The following is a 20,087-nucleotide window of genomic DNA, read 5'->3' as shown; positions in this document are numbered from 1 at the left end:
TTGAGGCCGGCGCCGCGGCTCACTAGGCTAATCCTCCGCCTTGCGGCGCTGGCACACCGGGTTCTAGTCCCGGTCGGGGCGCCGGATTCTGTCCCGGTTGCCCCTCTTCCAAGCCAGCTCTCTGCTGTGGCCAGGGAGTGCAGTGGAGGATGGCCCAGGTGCTTGGGCCCTGCACCCCATGGGAGACCTGGCTCCTGGCTCCTGCCATCGGATCAGCGCGGTGCGCCGGCCGCAGCGCGCCGGCCGCGGCGGCCATTGGAGGGTGAACCAACGGCAAAGGAAGACCTTTCTCTCTCTCTCTCTCTCTCACTGTCCACTCTGTCTGTCAAAAAAAAAAAAAAAAAAAAAGAAAGTCATTTGAGGGGCCATTGCTATGGCACAGTAGGTTAATCCTCCCTGTGGCACCGGCATCCCATATGGATGCTGATTCAAGTCCCTGCTGCTCCTCTTCAGATCCAGTTCTCTACTACAGCTTGGGAAAACGGTGGAAGATGGCCCAAAGGCTTGGGCTCCTACACCCACATGGGAGACCCGGAAGAGGATCCTGGCTCCTGGCTTCAGATCCTCACAGCTCTGGCCATTGTGGCCATTTGGGGAGTGAACCAGCACGTGGAAGACCTTCCCTTCCCTTCCCTTCCCTTCCCTTCCCTTCCCTTCCCTTCCCTTCCCTTCCCTTTCCTTCCCTTCCCTTCCCTTCCCTCCCCTCCCCTCCCCTCCCCTCCCCTCCCTCTCCTTCTTTCTCCCTCCCTCCTTCCCTTCCTTCCTTCCTTCCTTCCATCCATCCATCCATCTTTCTCAGGTAGAGTTACAGACAGTGAGAGAGAGAGACAGAGAGAAAGGTCTTCCTTCTGTTGGTTCACTTCCCAAATGGCCACTATGGCCAGCGCTGTGCTGATCCGAAGCCAGGAGCCAGGTGCTTCTTCCTGGTCTCTCACGTGGATGCAGGGGCCCAAGGACTTGGGCCATCCTTCACTGCCTTCCCGGGCCACAGCAGAGAGCTGGACTGGAAGAGGAGCAACCAGGACAGAATCTGGTGCCCATATGGGATGCTGGCACCGCGGGCAAAGGATTAACCAAGTGAGCCACAGCGCTGGCTTAAAGACCTTTCTGTCTGTAACTCTACCTCTCAAATAAATAAAATAAAATACCAGAAAGTCATTTGGAGCACTTGGGTCTTTATCCTTAGAGCAATACAGTGCTCTGAAGTGTTTCCAGCAGATTATTACTATGATAGAAATGATCAGATTTGCATTTTGTAAGTATCCTAGCTGCTGTATTTACAGACAGAAAGGAGCCAAGTTGAACAGTGAAAGAGCAGTCAAGAAGTTTAAGGCTTGGGGCTGGCACTGTGGCATAACAGGTAAAGCTGACACCTGTAGTGCGAGCAAACCATATGGGCACTGGTTTGAGTCCTGGCTGCTCCACTTCCTATCCAGCTCTCTGCTATGGCCTAGGAAAGCAGTAGAAGGTGGCCCAAGTCCTTGGGCCCCTGCACCCTGGTGGGAGACCTGGAAGAAGCTCCTGGCTCCTGGCTTCAGATCGGCACAGCTCTGGCTATTGCAGCTAAGAGATGGAAGACCTCTCTTTCTGCTTCTCCTCTCTCTGTGTAACTGACTTTCAAGTAAATAAATAAATCTTTTAAAAAAAAAAAAAAAAGAGGGGCCGGCGCCGTGGCTCACTTGGTTAATCCTCTGACTGCGGCACTGGCATCCCATATGGGCGCCAGATTCTGTCCTGGTTGCTCCTCTTCCAGTCCAGCTCTCTGCTGTGACCCTGGAAGGCAGTGGAGGATGGCCCAAGTGCTTGGGCCCCTGCATCCGTGTGGGAGACTAGGAGGAAGCACCTGGCTCCTGGCTTCGGATCGGCACAGCGCTGGCCTTAGCAGCCATTTGGGAGTGAACCAACAGAATAAAGACCTTTCTCTCTGTCTCTCTCTCTCACTGTCTGTAACTTTACCTGTCAAATAAAAGAAAGAAAGAAAGAGGGAGGGGGAGGGAGGGAGGGGAGGGGAGGGAAAAAAAAAAGAAAAAAAAAAAAGAAAAGAGGCTTATGGCCTGAGCCCTCTTGTCTCTCAAATTCATATGCTCAGGTTTTCACCTTAGTGCTTTGGAATGTAACCATGTTTAGAGCTGGATCTTTAAAGAAGTGATTAAGTAAGAATGCAGCTGTTTGGGTGGGGCCCTAGTCCAGTATGACTGATACACTTACTGGAAGACAAAGAGACCCAAACACACACACACAGATAAAGGGCATGGGAGAACACGACAAGAAGACCATCATCCATGAGCCAGTGAGAGTGGCCGCAGAAGAAATGGAACCTCCTAAGGCCTTGATTTTGAAATTCTAGCTTCCAGGATTAGGAGAAACTAACTTTGTTGTTTACACCATCCATGGAGTGAGCGTTTTGCCTAGTGGTTAAGAGGCTGCTTGGAACGGCCACATCTCTTATGAGAGTTCCTGGGGTCAAGTCCTGACTCCACCCCTGACTCCAGCCACCTATTAATGCACCCTGTGAAAGGCAGCAGGTGATGGCTCCAGTAATTTGAGTCCCTGCCACCCACACGCGAGACCTGGATGGAGTTCTTGGCTCCCAGCTTTGGCTTGGACCGGCTCCAGCTGTTACAGATATTTGAGGAGTGAACCTTAAGTTTGGAGCTGTCTCTTCTTTCAAATAAAATGAAATTATTTTTTAAAATACAACATATTAAAAGGAAAATGGTGACTTAGTATTAAAATAAATAAATATATCATCCGTTCTATAGTATTTTGTCTTGGAAGCCTTAGAAAACCACAGGTCTGGTCCAAGGAAGCTGGTAGTCAGGCCAGCCTCTTGCTAGTTGTGCCAGCAACAGCAAGGTCCTAGGTAAAGTCATGAACTTAAATCCACTTCTAGCTTAAATTTCTCCCTATAAGGAAACAGTTCATATTTAAGATTGAAGTGTGTCGAGACCAGTGCTGTGGCATAGAGGGTAAAGCTGTCACTGCACTACCGGCATCCCATATGGGCACCAATCGTAATCCTGGCTGCTCCACTTCAGATCCAGCTCTCTGCTATGGCCAGGGAAAGCAGTGGAAGATGGCCCAAGTCCTTGGGCCCCTGCACCCATGTGGGAGACCCAGAAGAAGCTCCTGGCTCCTGGCTTCGGATCGGCTCAGCTCCAGCCAATGCGGCCATCTGGGGAGTGAACCAGTGATTGGAAGACCTCTGTCTCTACCTCTCTCTGTAACTCTTTCAAGTAAATCTTAAAAAAAAAAAAAAAAAAAAAAAAAAAAAAAAAAAAAGATTGAAGTGTGTCATTAGAAAGAGTTCTTATAAGTCTTTAAAATGTCCAGATATTATAACAGTAGTCTGTTTGACCTTTTCAATGAGGGAATGATATTCCCCAAAATCGGATTAAAATTTAGAATATCAGATTATTTTTAAAGGTGATGCTTTCAAACCAGCATTAAACTTCTTTGGCATAAGCTAAAAATGAAAAACAACAATTATGAGTTGTCTCATAAATTTTCTAAGCACAAGATATGTTGAGTAAAATGTGTGATTAATTAGCCATTGTGTGGCTTTGGGCAAATCTCATCTGGAAAATGGCAGAGGATGAATTAAATCAGCCTCCTCAAATCATTTCATTAAGGTTTAATTTGTGTAGAATAACATATACCTGTTTTAAGTACGTGAGAGTTTGATAAACTTTGACTAAGAGTTAGCAAACTTTTTCTGGAAGACTCAGTAAACATTTTTGAGCTACAGGGCCACATACAGTCTCCCTCACATATTCTGCTTTTTTATTTTTGTGATTTTCGAAAATGTGAAGACTGTTCTTAGCCTGCTGACTACACAGAAATTGCCTCAGGCTAGATTTGGCTCACGGGCTGTTGTTTGCTGATGCCTATGTTTGAGAGAGAGATCCTTGAGCGTAGCACCATCCAGCCAAGGTCTAAAATATTTTTAGCATCCCTGGACTTCCCTCCTACCGCTTTACAATCAGCCCTTCCCCAGTCCTCACCCTCGACAACCTACTTTGATTTCTGTCTCTCCACATTACTGGTTATTTTCTGTTATAAATATTAAGCAAGAATTCTCAAGTGGAATTATGTAACATAGATCATATGTATAATATTCAAGGAATCAATGTTATAATTTTTATTGTATTGTATTCTAATGGCTTCATTTTGACAAATCTTTGAAATAATTTCTATTTTATCTGAGTAAATAGTATTTTAGTGAGACTAGTGCATTGTGCATTTATCCTAGATAATTCAGAGAGTAGATACACATTCTGAGTGAACTACATCTTTTTGTTACCATGTTTTTTATTTCACTTTTATGTTTATCAAAATTATATATACATATGATTTACATATATATGCATATATTCACACACACAAAAATTGTACAAGACTTGTAGTGAAAAACTGCTGTGCACGCCTGCCCTCCCCCTGTTACCTGTGCTTTCAGCCCTTCCTGGTCTTAGTCTTTACCTCTGTGTCTCTAAAGAATAGGTTTACGCTACAATTTAAAATTTTTTCTTTACTTTTAAGCATCACATACTGATTTCTTCTTAAGGAAAAGGAGCGTTTTGCCGTAATTTGCTCCTTCCTTGCTCACTTTAGGAGGACCTGGCACATGTATCTTGGTAAGTAGGACTGTTGGACTCTTCCCTAACTTCAGTTTGCTGAGGTGTCTGGTGCCACCAGTTCCCAGCTGCTGAAGAGCTGACTACACAAGTCAACGTGCTTTTGGACTCTACTGCTGGCGTAGGAGACTGCCTTCCTGCTTCTGGAAGTCGTCTTGTCCACATTCTTTCTAGCTACTGGCGTTTTGTGGCTGATTTTTCTTTCTTGGTTCTCTCCTTGTTCTTGATGGCTTTGACCTTTTCTCCATTTTATGTTAAGAAGATTATGAACTCCATAGAAAAGTTGACATAGTGGCATAAGACCATCCATATATTCACCATCTGGATTCAGCAATTGTATATATACAAGGATGCTTCAGAAGTTCATAGAAAAATGGAATTAGAAGATGGGAGGGTAAAGAAATTTGCAATACATACATAGTTTTTTTCACAGTATACTTTCCCCACAAACTTTTGGAAAGTCCTTTGTATGCAACCAGATATGGTTTATTGATTGTGGCAAATCTATTAATATATGGTGTTAATAGGATAAACTGGGTATGGGATGCATGGGAAGTCTTTGTACTATGTCATAATTTCTGTTTTGTAAATTTGAAACCATTGTGAAATAAAAAGCTTTTAAAAATCATTTATTTGGAAGGTAGAGAGAGAAAAACAAAAGAAAAGAAAAAAGAAAGAAAGATCTCCCATCTGCTGGCTTGCACCCCGTGGAGCAGCCAGGGCCATGCCAGGCTGAAGCTGGGATCTGGGAACTCAGTCCAGGACGCCCACATGGGTGGCCGGAACCCAAGGACTCAAGTCATCATCTGCTGCCTCTTCGGGTGCACATGAGCAGGAAGCTGGAGTTGGGAGGCACAAGGAGGTGAACTCACCCACTCCAGTACAGAATGCAGGCACCCCAAGCAGCATCCTCACTGCGACACCAAAGTCTTGCCCGGTTTGGCTGATTTTATGTTTTTTTCTCTGATTTGTTACTTTTAGACAATTCCTTCATCATCATTTTAGTGATGTTTAAATGAGATTTTTGTTCCATCATCATTAAATATAATCTCTATACCCTTTTGTTTTCTCCATACACTTTTTAGTTTTGTGGGCTGTCCACATCTGTCCCCATTTAACTAACTAGGTCAGACTCTATTGAATCCTCCAAGACTACAGGGTTGGAAAATCCTCCAGAGCTTCGGTCGAGAAAGCTGCCCTCTCAAGCTTCTATGCACTAAGGAAGGAAAGTTTTCTGATGCCCTCCCTCCCCTGCCCGCTTTCCTTGCTCTGCAGTTTGGAGTGGTCTGCCATCATTGTGGATGAGGCTCACAGAATTAAGAACCCCAAGGCCAGAGTGACCGAAGTCATGAAGGCTTTGAAGTGTAACGTCCGCATTGGCCTCACCGGAACCATTCTTCAGAACAACATGAAGGAACTGTGGTGTGTGATGGACTGGTGAGTGGGAAAACATTTGTGTTAAAATTACTTCTTCTTTTTTTTTTTAATTTGAGAGGCAGAATCAGAGAGAGAGGGAGAGGCAGAGAGATCATCCATTTGCTGGTTCATACCCCAAATGACTATAACATCCAGGGCTGGGCCAGGGCGAAACCAGAAGCCAGGAGCTTCCTCCAGGTCTCCCACATGGGTGCAGGGGCCCAAGGACTTGGGCCATCTTCTACTGCTTTCCCAGGCCATTAGCAGGGAGCTGGATTGGAAGTGAAGCTGCTGGATCTCGCAGCAGCACCCATATGGGATGCCGGCATTGCAGACTGTGGCTTAGCCTGCTACACCACAACGGCAGCCTGTACTTAAAACTTCTTTAGCTTAATGCTACCTGGTCTGCTAGTACTGCTTTGTGAATGAAAAAACAATCATTTACCAACTTAGAGTGGTATTTGATGCTAAGTATGGTGTACAGGGTAGAGTCTTAAAAACCTGCCTTTGTAGGTTACTCTTGGTCCTTAAAGTAAATGTTCATGCCAAATTACCAATTCACCATCTCCTAAACCATGAAAAAAGAACTGAAACCATCAAAAAGAAAGAACATTTCAACTTGTTTGCCTGTGTTTTTGTTGTCACTAGTAGACAAATACTCGAGTTAGCATATTTGATGTGAAAAGCAATGATTTTTTTCTTTTTAGATAATAAAACCCTCACATTTTTCTTACTGCGTTTCTAAAGGGCTGTGCCAGGACTTTTAGGTAGTAGGATCCACTTCAAGAAGCAGTTTTCTGACCCAGTGGAACATGGTCAGAGACACACGGCGACAAAAAGGGAGCTCGCTACTGGCCGGAAGGCCATGCGGAGGCTCGCGGGAAGGATGGCGGGCAGCTTCCTCCGGCGGACCAAGACTCTCATCAAGGACCAGCTGCCCAAGAAGGAAGACCGGGTGAGCGCTGCATGACTGCATTCGTGTCCCTGGGTGATTTCGTATCTTTTTTTTTTTTTCTTGAAAACTTCCTTTTTGAGAGGAAGTCTTGTCTCCTGTGGTATGTTGTGAATATCATTTTTTTTTGCCCTTTACTCTGTGTGGAAAACAAATTATTACATGCAGAATTTCAGAAAACATTAATTGAGCCCTGTTACTGATACCTTATGGGCTTTACTTACTTGTTAGCTGACAGTTTCCTGTTAGTATACACACATCAAGGCTTCTGATGCAGTTCCTCCTCAATGAAGTACTGCCTACCTCCCAGTGTGCTTTGTGCCTTAATTCTAGTTAAAGGACCAAAGTAGTTATTTTTTATAGATTTATTTTTTGTGGAATGCTCTCTACAGTTACATGACTAACCTATATTTTTGTAAGATTTTTTTTTTTTTATTCAAAAGGCAGAGCAACAGAGAGGGAGAGACAGAGAGATTTTCTACTCAGTCGCACTGTAAATGGCCGCAACAGCCAGGTGTGGGGGCAGGCTAAGCCAGGGCCCTGGAACTCCATTCTGGTCTCCAAGAGGATGGCAGCAGCCCAAGCACTTGGGCTGTTATCCGCTGCCTTTCCAGATGCTGGGTTAGGTGCAGGGAGCTGGATCAGAAGCAGAACAGCCAGGAATCAAGCTGGTACTCCAGTCCGGAGTGCTGGCATTGCAGGCAGTCAGCTTAACCGGCTGTGCCACAGCGCTGGCCCCTAACCGTCTGAATTTGTAGGGAAATTGTATTACAGGAAAATTTGAGGTGCTGACTTTAAGAGGGGTTTTAAATATAGTATGGTTGTCTTCTATAGGTTTTGATCTTGTGATTCTTGTAGCTCAGACAATGTCAAGAATCTATAAATTACTGTGAATTAAACCTAATTAATGTCCCAAATGAGAGTACCCTATAAAATGACCTCTAGTCTTAGAATATCCTATTAATTATTACTTCAGAAAAATAGATTTGAAAAGAAGATTATATGGATATGCAAGATGGGGAAATTGATCTGACACATGACTTGATATATATCTAAAGCAAATATTCTGTTGAGATAATTCATGAACTCTCACTTTTTAAGATGTTTTATGCAATTATATATAATTTATATGCAAGAAATTAGTTTATATATCTATTAGGAAAAAGAGAAATATATGAAGAGAGAGTTGTGCTCAGAGGTTTAGCATTCGAACACTGAAATTAAGTACATGGACTCGAATCCTGGCTCCTGTCCTTTTAAGTTTTGTGACCCAGAGTAATTGCTAAGGCTGAGAGACTGTGTTCCTTCATCTGTTGATCGGGATGCATGGTAACGGTGCCTGCCTCACATGATGGGTCTGAATAAGTGCTGGGCTGAGCTGGCGCTGTGGCACAGCAGGTTAAAGCCCCAGCCTGCAGCACTGGCATCCCATATGGTTGCCAGTTCAAGCCCTGGCTACTCCATTTCTGATCCAGCTCCCTGCTACTGTGCCTGGGAAAGCAGCTGAGGATGGGCTCCCACACCCACATGGGAGACCAAGAAGCAGCTCCTGGCTCCTGGCTTTGGATAGGCTCAATTCTGGCCATTGCAACCATTTGGGGAGTGAACCAGCAGACGGAAGACCTCTTTCTCCCTCTCTCTGTAACTCTGTCTTTCAAACAGATTAAAAAAAAAATCTTAAAAAAAAAAAAAAAACAAGTGCTGGGTGAATGTTGCTGGATTTGATAGGAACAGCCCGCTGATCACTGACTGCTATCTTCTGTCTTCCCTTCTGGTTCTCACATGGGCAGTTATATTCAAGGTTGGCATCAAGATACACTTCGTGTTTCACACATACTTTTTTTTTTGAATCCAGCATTGTTTTTTATTGACATCTGTATATTTGCATGTGCATTTATTACTTTTTTGCAGTAATTTCCTATTGTATTGCTATATACACAGCAAATACAGAGGGCTTTTCCCTCTTGTTCGCATTTCTCAAAGTCCTTTCACAGCCATTTTACATTTTATAACCCTGGTTACACAGAGTTGTATAAAGAAGAATTTTACCAATTTCCATGCTACCAGAAATATAGGGTAAAATATGTCCCTTATAACTTATTGATATTATTTTATCATATTTTCTTAAGTTTGGCCACCATAAAACAACTAGTATTTGCTTAGGTGAGCATTTACTTAATTCTTATCTTTACTAACCTCAGAAACTTACAGCAGAATATTAAATTCAAACTTTGTATGTATTCAATTTTAAGTTATATGAAGTTTTATATTTTATTCTAAGTTTTCCAATATTTCAATAAGCATTTAGTATTCCTACTCATATCCTTAGGTCTTCTCTTTTTTCCTTATCAAGTTTTTTTTCCCTAAGCTGTAATAATTTGTTTGCACTGTGTGCTAACATAGAATATTGACAAGAGCCATAATATATTGAGAAATATATAAGGAAGTCACATAATATGTTATTTTTAAAAGACTATTAGGTTTTTTGAAAATGAAATCATAATTTGCATAGTCTAGGGTGAGAGCAAAGAATATTAGAGAATGGAAAAAAATCATCATAATAATGTAACTAGAGGAAAAACAAGTTTTAAGAGTTTTTAGCTATCACAGTCCCATGAACTCTGATGGGCATTGTGATTATTGTTCTTATTGCTGGAAAAAAAGACAGCAATAATTGCCTTGTATTTTCTTTTGGCAGATGGTATATTGTTCTCTGACAGAGTTCCAAAAAGCTGTCTATCAAACAGTGTTAGAAACCGAAGATGTGACTTTGATACTTCAGTCTTCTAAGCCTTGCACCTGCAACAGTGGCCGCAAAAGGAGAAGTTGTTGTTATAAGGCAAGTATTTCAGCATCATATCTTTACAACATCTTGTTTTTGCTAACCCAGAACTCTGCACTAGGGTCAAAGTAAGTGCAAAATAATAAAATAACTGTTCCTCAAGTAGGTTTTTAATTTTAGATACTACAGTTATTTTTTAAAAAGGAACGGTTTTCAAAAGTATTTTGTAATATCTGAGACTGGCATTGTGGCATGGTGGGTGGAGCCTCTATCTGCAATGTCAGCACCCCATTTGGGCTCAGGTTCATGTCCCAGCTGTTCTACTTCTGTTCCGGCTCCCTGCTAATGGCCTGGGAAATGCAGCACAAGATGGTCCAAATCCTTGAGCCCCTGCCGCCTGCATGGGAGACCTGTGGGAAGCTCCTGGCTCCTGGCTTTGGCCTGGTCCAGCTCTGGCCATTGCAGCCATCTGGGGAATGAACTAGCAGATGGAGACCTCCCTCTCTCTCTCCCTCTCTTTCTCTTTCTCTTTTTCTTTTTCTCTTTCTTTCTTCCTCTCCCTCTCCCTCTCCCTCTCTCTGTAACTCTGACTTTGAAAATAAATAAATAAATCTTTAAAAAACATTTTATGATATCAGATGGGAACCATATATAAAATACAATATTCAAATATATTTTCAAAGGTCAATCTTAGAAAGTAAGCTTCAATTTCATATTCTTTCTTTCAGCTTTTATTGGGAAACAACATAATCTCATCTTCAAATTTCATTTCATTTTCAGGGAGTTTCTCATTATTCACTAATAGTAAGTTAACTTCCTCTTGGAGGACAGGCTTAAAACACTCATATTACTTCTGACATTAGGTATCATGTCAATTTAATAGAAACTGTGTGCCAGTAGAATTAAAAAGTTCTTAAGAATTGATATATTTTGGCCGGCGCCGTGGCTCAATAGGCTAATCCTCCACCTAGCGGCACCGGCACACCGGGTTCTAGTCCTGGTCGGGGCACCGGATTCTGTCTTGGTTGCCCCTCTTCCTGGCCAGCTCTCTGCTGTGGCCTGGGAGCGCAGTGGAGGATGGCCCAAGTGGTTGGGCCCTGCACCCCGTGGGAGACCAGGAGAAGCACCTGGCTCCTGCCTTTGGATCAGTGCAGTGCACCGGCCGCGGCGGCCATTGGAGGGTGAACCAACGGCAAAGGAAGACCTTTCTCTGTCTCTCTTTCACTGTCCACTCTGCCTGTAAAAAAAAAAAAAAAGAATTGATATATTTGTACTCTTTTATTATCTGTCATATATTCATGTACACAGAAGGACCCTGAGTAAATGTTTCTCTAGACTGATGTTCATTCCATTGCATTTGTTTTGGAGCAGCCCAGAGACCTAGGAAACCTTGGAGCAAGGGTGAGAGGAAGGAGGAAAGGGGTCCGTGTGGCGCTGGCGCTGCCGTTGCACTGTAGAGTTTTGCTGCCAGGTGCCCTTCCTGACACCATGTCTGCCACTGTGGGTCGTGGTCATAAATGCTTTATAGAATGAGGACGTTCTCCCCTTTTGTAATGCGAAACATCATTGAATTATGATTAACCGAAATGATTCCACACTAGTGAGCCATCGTTTTCTTAGAATTCTTTGTGCCAAAAGTAACGGGATACTGAATGTCACCGTGATGCGCTTTGTGAGGAAAGCAGCTGCTTAGCCGCTTTAGTCCTGTTCTTATTTCTGTCTCCCGCCTCTTCCTCCTGCAGACCAATTCCCGCGGTGACGAGGTGAAGACCTTGTGCCTCAGCTACCTCACGGTCCTTCAGAAGGTGGCCAATCACGTGGCCCTGCTGCAGGCTGCTAGCACCTCCAAACAGGTTCGCCATTTTTGTACCTCTCCGTAGGACGCTCTCGATGTGAATATCTTACATTTGGTATAAAATTTCCCAACCAAGTATCCTGAAGACTTTTTGTGCGTGAACTGTAACTGTAAGGGCAAACTGATTTGCTTGCTTTAAATTTAGGTGTCAAAGTACACTCACTTAAGTTCATGATCAAATTGGGAAAAATTAAGCTTGAAGTAAAATAATAGCTGTTTTATACCTCTAATAATATTCTTGTGCTTACTTTCCCTTGTATCCTGTGGTGCAATTATTCAATAAGATATTTGATGTGAATCCTATTCCAATTACAATGTGTCTGATTATACTAATCTAACCTACTTGGGAAAATGAGAACTGTAATAATCTGTATATTAAATGTTAGGCCTGTTTCCCAAAGTGGCATTTAATTTCAAAATTTCAATTTAAATGCAGTTATTTACTTTGGTGTATTATTCTACAGTACAATATAAATAAAAAGGTCTTTTAAGAATTTATTTATTTGAAAATCAAATTATACCAAGAGAGGGAGAGAATCTTCCATCTGCTGGTTCACTCCCCAGATGGCCACTACAGCTGGGACTGGGCCAGGCCAAAGCGAGGAGCCTGGAGCTTCTTCCAGATCTCCCACATGGGTGACAGGGGCCCAAGCACGTGGGCAGTCTTCTGCTGCTTTTCCTAGGCAACCAGCAGGGAGCTGGATCAGAATTGGAGCAGCCAGAACATGAACTGGCACCCATGTAGGATGCTGGCACTGCAGGCTGCCTGTTTTGCCACAACACCAGCCCCAAAAGTCTTTTTTAAAGTCTTTTGTTATAATGATTTCATATTTTATTTTTGTGTGACAGTTGATGCCTTTTAAGTGTAATTTTGAAATGTAATAACAATTTAATACTGTTATTTGATATTAATCTTAACTCTTTTGGGAGTATTTGTTTTGGAAATCTGAAAAAAAGTAATGATAAGGTTACTACCCCATATCACTAAGAACTTATCAAAGACATTTATGTCTGGGCCTGGCACTGTGGCGCAGTAGGTTAATTCTTAGCCTGTGGGGCCAGCATCCCACATGGGCACCGATTGGAGACCCAGCTGCTCCACTTCCAATCCAGCTCTCTGCTATGGCCCAAGTCCTTGGGCCCCTGCACCTGCATGGGAGACCCGGAAGAAGCTCCTGGCTCCTGGCTTTGGATCAGGGCAGCTCTGGCTGTTGCGGCCACTTGTGGAGTGAAACAGCGGACAGAAGACCTTTCTTCTCTCTATCTCTCCCTCTCACTGTCTGTAACTACCTCTCAAATAAATAAATAAATAATCTTTAAATAAAAAAGACATATATGTCTAACTTATCCCAAAATTTTTTGTTTTTATTCTGACTTAGAGAAGATGTAATCCTCAAAGTAATAGATTCCTTCTAGTTAGAAATATTTCTTCATAAAAAATTTTGACTTATGTATATTCTGTGTTAGATTGAAATCTCTTTTCTTCTACCATTTCCTTTCAAGGAGACACTTATCAAAAGGATATGTGATCAAGTATTTTCGAAATTCCCAGATTTTGTGCAGAAAAGCAAAGATGCAGCCTTTGAAACACTTTCTGACCCTAAATACAGTGGGAAGATGAAGGTAAGAGCTCCTCTTTCAGGTTGTGTACAGCCAGGGATAACGGACAAGATGTTTACCCACGGTAGTCATGTGGTAGGGACACCAGGGCATCAGAACACGTGGTGATTCATTCAAAAGAGACAGAGGCAGTGGACAGCTGGTGCAGTTAGGTCAGCATTCCCTGGCTCACCGTGAACCCTGCATTCAGGTGCGTGCATGAAGGAGTTTCTCAGCCGTAGTTACATCAAGTGCACGTCAGACTTTCCTTTTTGATGTATTGCCCTCTTATAATGTTGGCTGTTATCTCATGCATCAGAGTTTGTCCTCAGAAAAGGAAAATGACCTACCAGAAATGTAAGTGCTGATGTGAAATTGGAGGGCATTTAGGAGTTCTATTTCTAGACGGAGTTTTCTGCTTCTAGTATTTTCTTGCCATTCTTGGTTGTAAGGTTGCAAAGGGACTTTGGTTCCGTTTAGGGCAACTGGCCCCTGGGTGCTGGCTGCGACAGCAGCACAGCCAGCCTCCTTGTAACAGAATGAGCTTGCTTAACCGCTTAATAACAATCGAAAACCTTTGTTTATGGATTGACGGTTCTACACAACAATTTCCAACTTTATGTCAGAGTTAAGAGAAAGGTAAATTTTTTTGACAAAAGGGATAAAAAGGAAGTAATTGAAAATAGTCAGTTTTTGTTTTTCCTTATAATTCTGACATACTTTTTTCAGTTAATGTAGGAAAACTTATCATGGTTTAGTTTGCTTGAGACTTACAAATTCAGTGAAATAAAGTTGAAAGTGAGACTAGAAATAGTAAAAATAATAACATTAAAATGTGTATTTTTTAAAGAAATAAGTTTGTATTAATGAGAATGACATATGATTTACTATTAAAACAAGTGCTTCGAATCCAGTATTTCCTAACAATAAGTCTGTTTAACTTCAATCTGTTGACTTCTAATTATTTTTAAATCTAAATATGTAAAAAAAGCCCAGTTAGTTTAGAACTGACCACTTACTATCCCATCATTTAAGCCAATAGAATATTTACAGTCCTTGTGGCCTCCTTGGAAAACTGCATTATCCTTTGCTGCTCATTTAAATTTTATTGCTTATGACTCTTCACCAAAAAATTACCAGTGTTATAAGTCCACATTATATATATCCTTTAAAGATAAGGGTTTTTAAAAAAATTTTATTTTATTCATTTGAAAGACAGAGTTATGGAAAGAGAGAGGGAGAGATGGAGAGAAGGTCTTCCATCCACTGTTCGCACCCCAGATGGCCACAACGGCCAGGACAAAGCCAGGAGCCAGGAGCTTCAGCCAGGTCTCCAATATGGGTACAGGGGCCCAAGGACTTGGGCCATCTCCCACTGCTTTTCCAGACACATTAGCAGGGAGCTGGGTCAGAAGAGGAACAGTCAGGACTCGAACCAGGGCCCATATAGAATGCTAGCGTCACAGGTGGTGGCTTGACTTACTACCCTACAATGCCACCCCTAAAGATAAATTTGAAAACATACTATTAACTAGTTATAACATAATTTTGGTTATAGTTTTAGACATAGGCAAGATAGTATCTGATTAAGATAATTAATAGACTTAATTTTTGAAAAATTATTTATTTATTTGTTTTATTTGAAAAATTATTTATTTACTTGTATGAGAAAGCACTCCTATACCCTGGTTTACTCCCCAGTGCCCAGAAGCCAGGAACTCAGTCTAGGTTTTCCGTGTGGGTGGCAGGGACCCAGCTACTTGAGCCATCCCTGCTACCTCCCAAGGTCTGCATTAGCAGGAAGCTGGAGTCAGGAGCTGAGACAGGGCTTGAAGGCAAGCACTCCACTATGGGGTACAGGCAACCTAACTGTTAAACCAAATGCCCACCCCTATGTTCAGCTATTATTCTGATTTTTAGAATGGAAAAAGTAATCATTAATTGATGTGGGATGCTTTACATGTGAAGGAAGCAGGTACTTTTCTTACTCTGTGAGACAGCACCAGGAAAACCAAGATCACTAGTAATATGCTAGGGATCTATTTTTCGTATTGTATTTCATCATTTGGTTAGCAAAAATCATCTGGCAAACCATTGCTTTGGTAATCCAAAACCCACAGTCTTGCAGAATTTTGGCCTCTGAGTTTAAGAATGCCAAGTAGGCCGGCGCCGCAGCTCACTAGGCTAATCCTCCACCTGCGTCGCTGGCACCCTGGGTTCTAGTTCCAGTCGGGGCGCCAGATTCTATCCCGGTTGCGCCTCTTCCAGGCCAGCTCTCTGCTGTGTCCTGGGAGTGCAGTGGAGGATGGCCCAAGTGGTTGGGCCCTGCACCCCATGGGAGACCAGGAGGAAGCACCTGGCTCCTGGCTTCGGATCGGCGCAGTGCGCCAGCCATAACGCTCTGGCTGTAGCGGCCACTTAGGGGGATGAACCAACAGAAAAAGGAAGACTTTCTCTCTCTCTCTCTCTCTCTCTCTCTCTCACTCTCTCTCTCACTGTCTGACTGTCAAAAAATTAAAAAAAAAGAATGCCAAGTAACTGGGGCTGGCACTGTGGTGTAGTGGGCTAAAGCCTCTGCCTATGGTGCCATCATCCCATGTGGATGCTGGTTCAAGTCCCTACTCCTCTTCCAGTCCATCTCTCTCCATGGCCTAAACCCAGAAGAAGCTCCTGGCTTCAGATCGGCACAGCTCTGGTCGTTGTGGCCATTTGGGAAGTGAACCAGCAGATGGAAGACCTCTCTCTCTCTCTCTCTCTCTCTCTCTCTTTCTCTCTCTCTGTCTCTCCCTCTCTCTCTCTGTGACTCTACCTCTCAAATAAATAAATGAAATGTTTAAAAACTGTACTTTCTGAATTCAGGTGATCAAAATTCCTGGTTCTTGTCTTAGCATAGGTCCGGCCACAGCTGCAAGAACTCTGTGAGCGTAATTCCTCTTGTAACCTTCACAGCCTCAAAGCCACACTCATGACCCTGCTCTTTCTCCTGAGTGTCAAGGTCACTTTTGACCTCAACTACTGGTCTAGGGGTAGTCACAAGTAGCATTCTTTCACCTAATAAGAATCCTCGGTTTTCTTTCCTTTGTGGAAATGCCATTTAACCGCTTACTATGAGGGCAGGGAGTGGAACAAAACAATAGCCTAGAAAACCTAATGCAGCATGGTTGGAATCACACAAGGGTCACGTTCATCTTTTGAGGCCTTTCTAAGTTAACAAAAGTTAGATGGAAGATGCCTTTGCCACAAACGTCTCTGAATGTAGGGTTCTTTACAGCTGAGTTGCCCTGTTCTGTGGAGGACAACTAAGTGATAAGGCAGCAGATCTGAAGCCGACTCTGATGTGTATTGACCATATTGTCATTTTTGAAGGAAATTTCTTATTAGGGATCTTAATTTATAGTTACTCATTGATTGTTTCTTTAAACTAGCCTAATAATGCCATCAGACTAAAAACACGTTTTTTGTTACCTGGTTTTGCTTTTAATAGAAAATATTTGAAAATTATCTAAAATTACAATAGGTATTATACTACCCCAGATAATGAGAGTGAATTTCTGTTCAACTTATCATTGATTGATTTTTAAAAAAGATTTATTTATTTATTTGAAAGTCAGAGTTACAGAGAGAGAGAGAGAGAGAGAGGTCTTCCATCCGCTGGTTCACTCCCCAATTGGTTGCCATGGCCGGAGCTGCACCAATCCAAAGCCTGGAGGCAGGAGCTTCTTCTGAGTCTCCCACGTGGGTGCAGGGGCCCAAGGTCTTGGGCCATCTTCCACTGCTTTCCCAGGCCATAGGAGAGAGTTGGATTGGAAGTAGAGCAGCCGGGACTCAAACTAGCGCCCATATGGGATGCCAGCACTGCAGGCAGCGGCTTTACCCACTACGCCACAGCACTGACCCCATCATTAATTTAAAAGCTGAATGTTTTTAAGAGAATGAAAGTGAAAAGACAAGCCACAGACTTGGAGAAAATATTTGCAAAACAGTAAAAGACTGATATCCTACATAATATAGAGACTCTTAAAACTCAACAATAAGAAAACAAACAACAGAATTTTAGAATGGGTAAAGGGTGAACAGATACCTCACCAGAAAAGACATGCCCATGGCAAATAAGCATATGCTAAATGAAACAGCAATGAGATTCTACAACATACCTTCTAGAATGACCAAAATCCAAAACATCAGTGATACAAAATGCTGTTGAGGGGTGGGGCAACAGGAGCTCTTATTCACTACCAGAGGGGATACAAAACGGCACAGTCACTTTGGAAGACAGTTTTGTGGTTTTTCAGAAAGCTCTTACCTTCAGTACTCTTGATATTAAATATTTAAAGTTAAATATTAAAAATATCACCTTGGATATTCTTAACATTTGACCCAGCAGTCACCCTCCTTGGAATTTACCCAACTGAATCAAATTTTAATGAGTTTTAGTGAGTTGAAAAATATGTCTGCACCAGGACCTTAGATGTGTTATTCATAATTGTCAAAGCTTAGAAGGCCCCACAATGTTCTTCAGCAGATAAGTAGATAAACAAACTGATAGGGTAACAATAAAAAGAAATGAGCTATCAAGCTATGAAAAGACATAGAACGGCCGGCGCTGCGGCTCACTAGGCTAATCCTCCGCCTTGCGGCACCAGCACACCAGGTTCTAGTCCCGGTTGGGGCGCCAGATTCTGTCCCGGTTGCCCCTCTTCCAGGCCAGCTCTCTGCTGTGGCCAGGGAGTGCAGTGGAGGATGGCCCAAGCGCTTGGGCCCTGCACCCCATGGGAGACCAGGAGGAGCACCTGGCTGACTCCTGCCTTTGGATCAGTGCGGTGTGCCGGCCGCGGCGGCCATTGGAGGGTGAACCAACGGCAAAAGGAAGACCTTTCTCTCTGTCTCTCTCTCTCTCTCTCACTGTCCACTCTGCCTGTCAAAAAAAAAAAAAAAAAAAAAAAAGACATAGAAGAACCTTGCTTGCATACTGCCAAGTGAAAGAAGCCAGTTTAAAAACACTATGTGATTCCAACTGTATGATACTCAGGAAAAGGAAAAGCGATAAAGACAGTAAAAAGATCAGGGATTACCAGGAATTCTGGGGAGGAAGAATATAGAGGTGAAACACATGGCATTTTTAGGGCAGTGAAACTGCTCTGTATGATATTGTAGTCATGGATCCATGCCATTATACGTTTGTCAAAACCCATAAAACTATATAACACAATGAGTGAACCCTAATGTAAACCATGAACTTCACTTAATAATGTATCAGTATTAGTTCATCAATTGTCACAAGTATTTTAAACATCATAAATGACATATTTTCTAATACTATTATTCTACAGATATTACTAGGAGAACATTTGCAGAAGGGACAGAAGTGGGGGACGAAGAGTTGATGCGAATTTTCTGTATTTCCTATTCAAATTTGTGAACTTAAAGTCTGTCATTTCAAGTTAATGTCTTATGTGAAATTCAGATGCACATACTTCACATAGAATCAGTTAATTAAAAAATGCAGCTAAATGCAAATAAAACGGATGTGACATGTTTTCCAGATATTGAAATGTTTATCTGGGCTGTGATACTTTTATTCACCAATTGATTGGTTTTTCTGAGTAGTTTTTTTTTTTTTTTTTTTTTTTTTTTTTAATGCTACAAGATGTTTTTCAAGGGATTGGGGGTTAGGGGTCAAAGTTAGCACAATGTCTTTTCTTGTTCATCTATTAAGAGAGTGTTATATTGGGTATAATTTTTTTACTTAAAAGTGTGTTTACCATTGGATAAATAAAATTGCTTAAGTGTTTGTTTCATACTTCAGAAGACTTCAGTGGAGGGAATTCCTCTTTCCCTCTGTGGATTGCCTTCCTCGGTGTTCTGGAGCTGCCATTGCCAGATGTGGAATTGCCTGTTTAAAATAACAGTGTTACTGTTAGACACAGGGCTTTGGACTGTTTGTTTCCCCCTTAAAAGCACCATGTGTGGGGGAAGATTACTGGCATTTCAAGGTCAAAATCAAATCTGGGAGTCAGGGCTTACTGTAAATAGAGAAACAGAGAGGAGAAAATGAGAAGAGGTGTATATCTGACTGATTATTCTAAGAAAATAAATATCAAGACTTGTAGACCCTAAATGCAATTGAACACATTTCATTGCATCCGTCTCGAGACAATTTAAATACTTCCTAAAAGGTATGCAGCTCTATAATTCAGGTTTTTAAAAAACATGTTGTAGTATAAAAAAAAAAGTGTATTTTGGAAATTAAATTAATCCACTTAAATGCATCCCACAGTCGAAAATGCTTCCTTTTTATTAAAACCAGATGAGATGAAATAAGTCTTTGGGAACTTTACCTCCTTATTGACAGCATGATGATGAATAACATTTAATGTAACATCTGATACTTTGTTTCTCTGACAGAAAAAGTAAAAGGAATTAGAAAGGATGGTTGAGGTTAGTGTTGTACGAAACAGTTTTTAAGAGATTCTGCAGTAATGTTCTGTGTCTAAGGTATGCTTTTCGCCGGAACTGGTTCACTGATGTGCTGGGGTTCACTTCCAGGTCCTTCAGCAGCTTCTGAATCACTGCAGGAGGAACAGGGATAAAGTTCTCCTCTTCTCCTTCTCCACCAAGGTAAGTGTGCGCTGAAGTGGATCCTGGCCTGGCCAGCTCTCCCTTTAGAGGCAGGAAGCGTGCACGCACAGTCGCATTTTCTGTCTTCTCCGCGTGGCAGCGAACAGTAGTGAGGTAAGCAGCTTGCAGTTGTTCAGACAGACACTTAAATCCCCATTGCCGTTAGGGTCGCTAATCAGAGAGCAAACTCAAAGACCGCTTCTGGTTTTCCGTTGATGTTCTTGTTCATCA

General features: G+C 42.3%; 1 protein-coding gene across 1 annotated transcript in view; it reads left to right on the top strand.

Annotated features, from left to right (window-relative positions):
• Positions 1–20,087, top strand: part of ERCC6L2 (ERCC excision repair 6 like 2) — a 121,274-nt gene that overhangs the window by 30,156 nt on the left and 71,031 nt on the right. The window contains exons 5-10 of the mRNA XM_008257721.4: positions 5,910–6,071; positions 6,798–7,005; positions 9,701–9,841; positions 11,527–11,637; positions 13,143–13,262; positions 19,785–19,856. Of these exons, the coding sequence (XP_008255943.2) occupies positions 5,910–6,071; positions 6,798–7,005; positions 9,701–9,841; positions 11,527–11,637; positions 13,143–13,262; positions 19,785–19,856 (814 nt within the window). The remainder of the gene's footprint in view (positions 1–5,909; positions 6,072–6,797; positions 7,006–9,700; positions 9,842–11,526; positions 11,638–13,142; positions 13,263–19,784; positions 19,857–20,087) is intronic.

This window comes from Oryctolagus cuniculus, chromosome 1 (assembly GCF_964237555.1).
Source record: "Oryctolagus cuniculus chromosome 1, mOryCun1.1, whole genome shotgun sequence".
In the NCBI taxonomy this organism is placed as follows: Eukaryota; Metazoa; Chordata; class Mammalia; order Lagomorpha; family Leporidae; genus Oryctolagus; species Oryctolagus cuniculus.
This window is presented reverse-complemented; position numbering and strand designations above follow the sequence as displayed.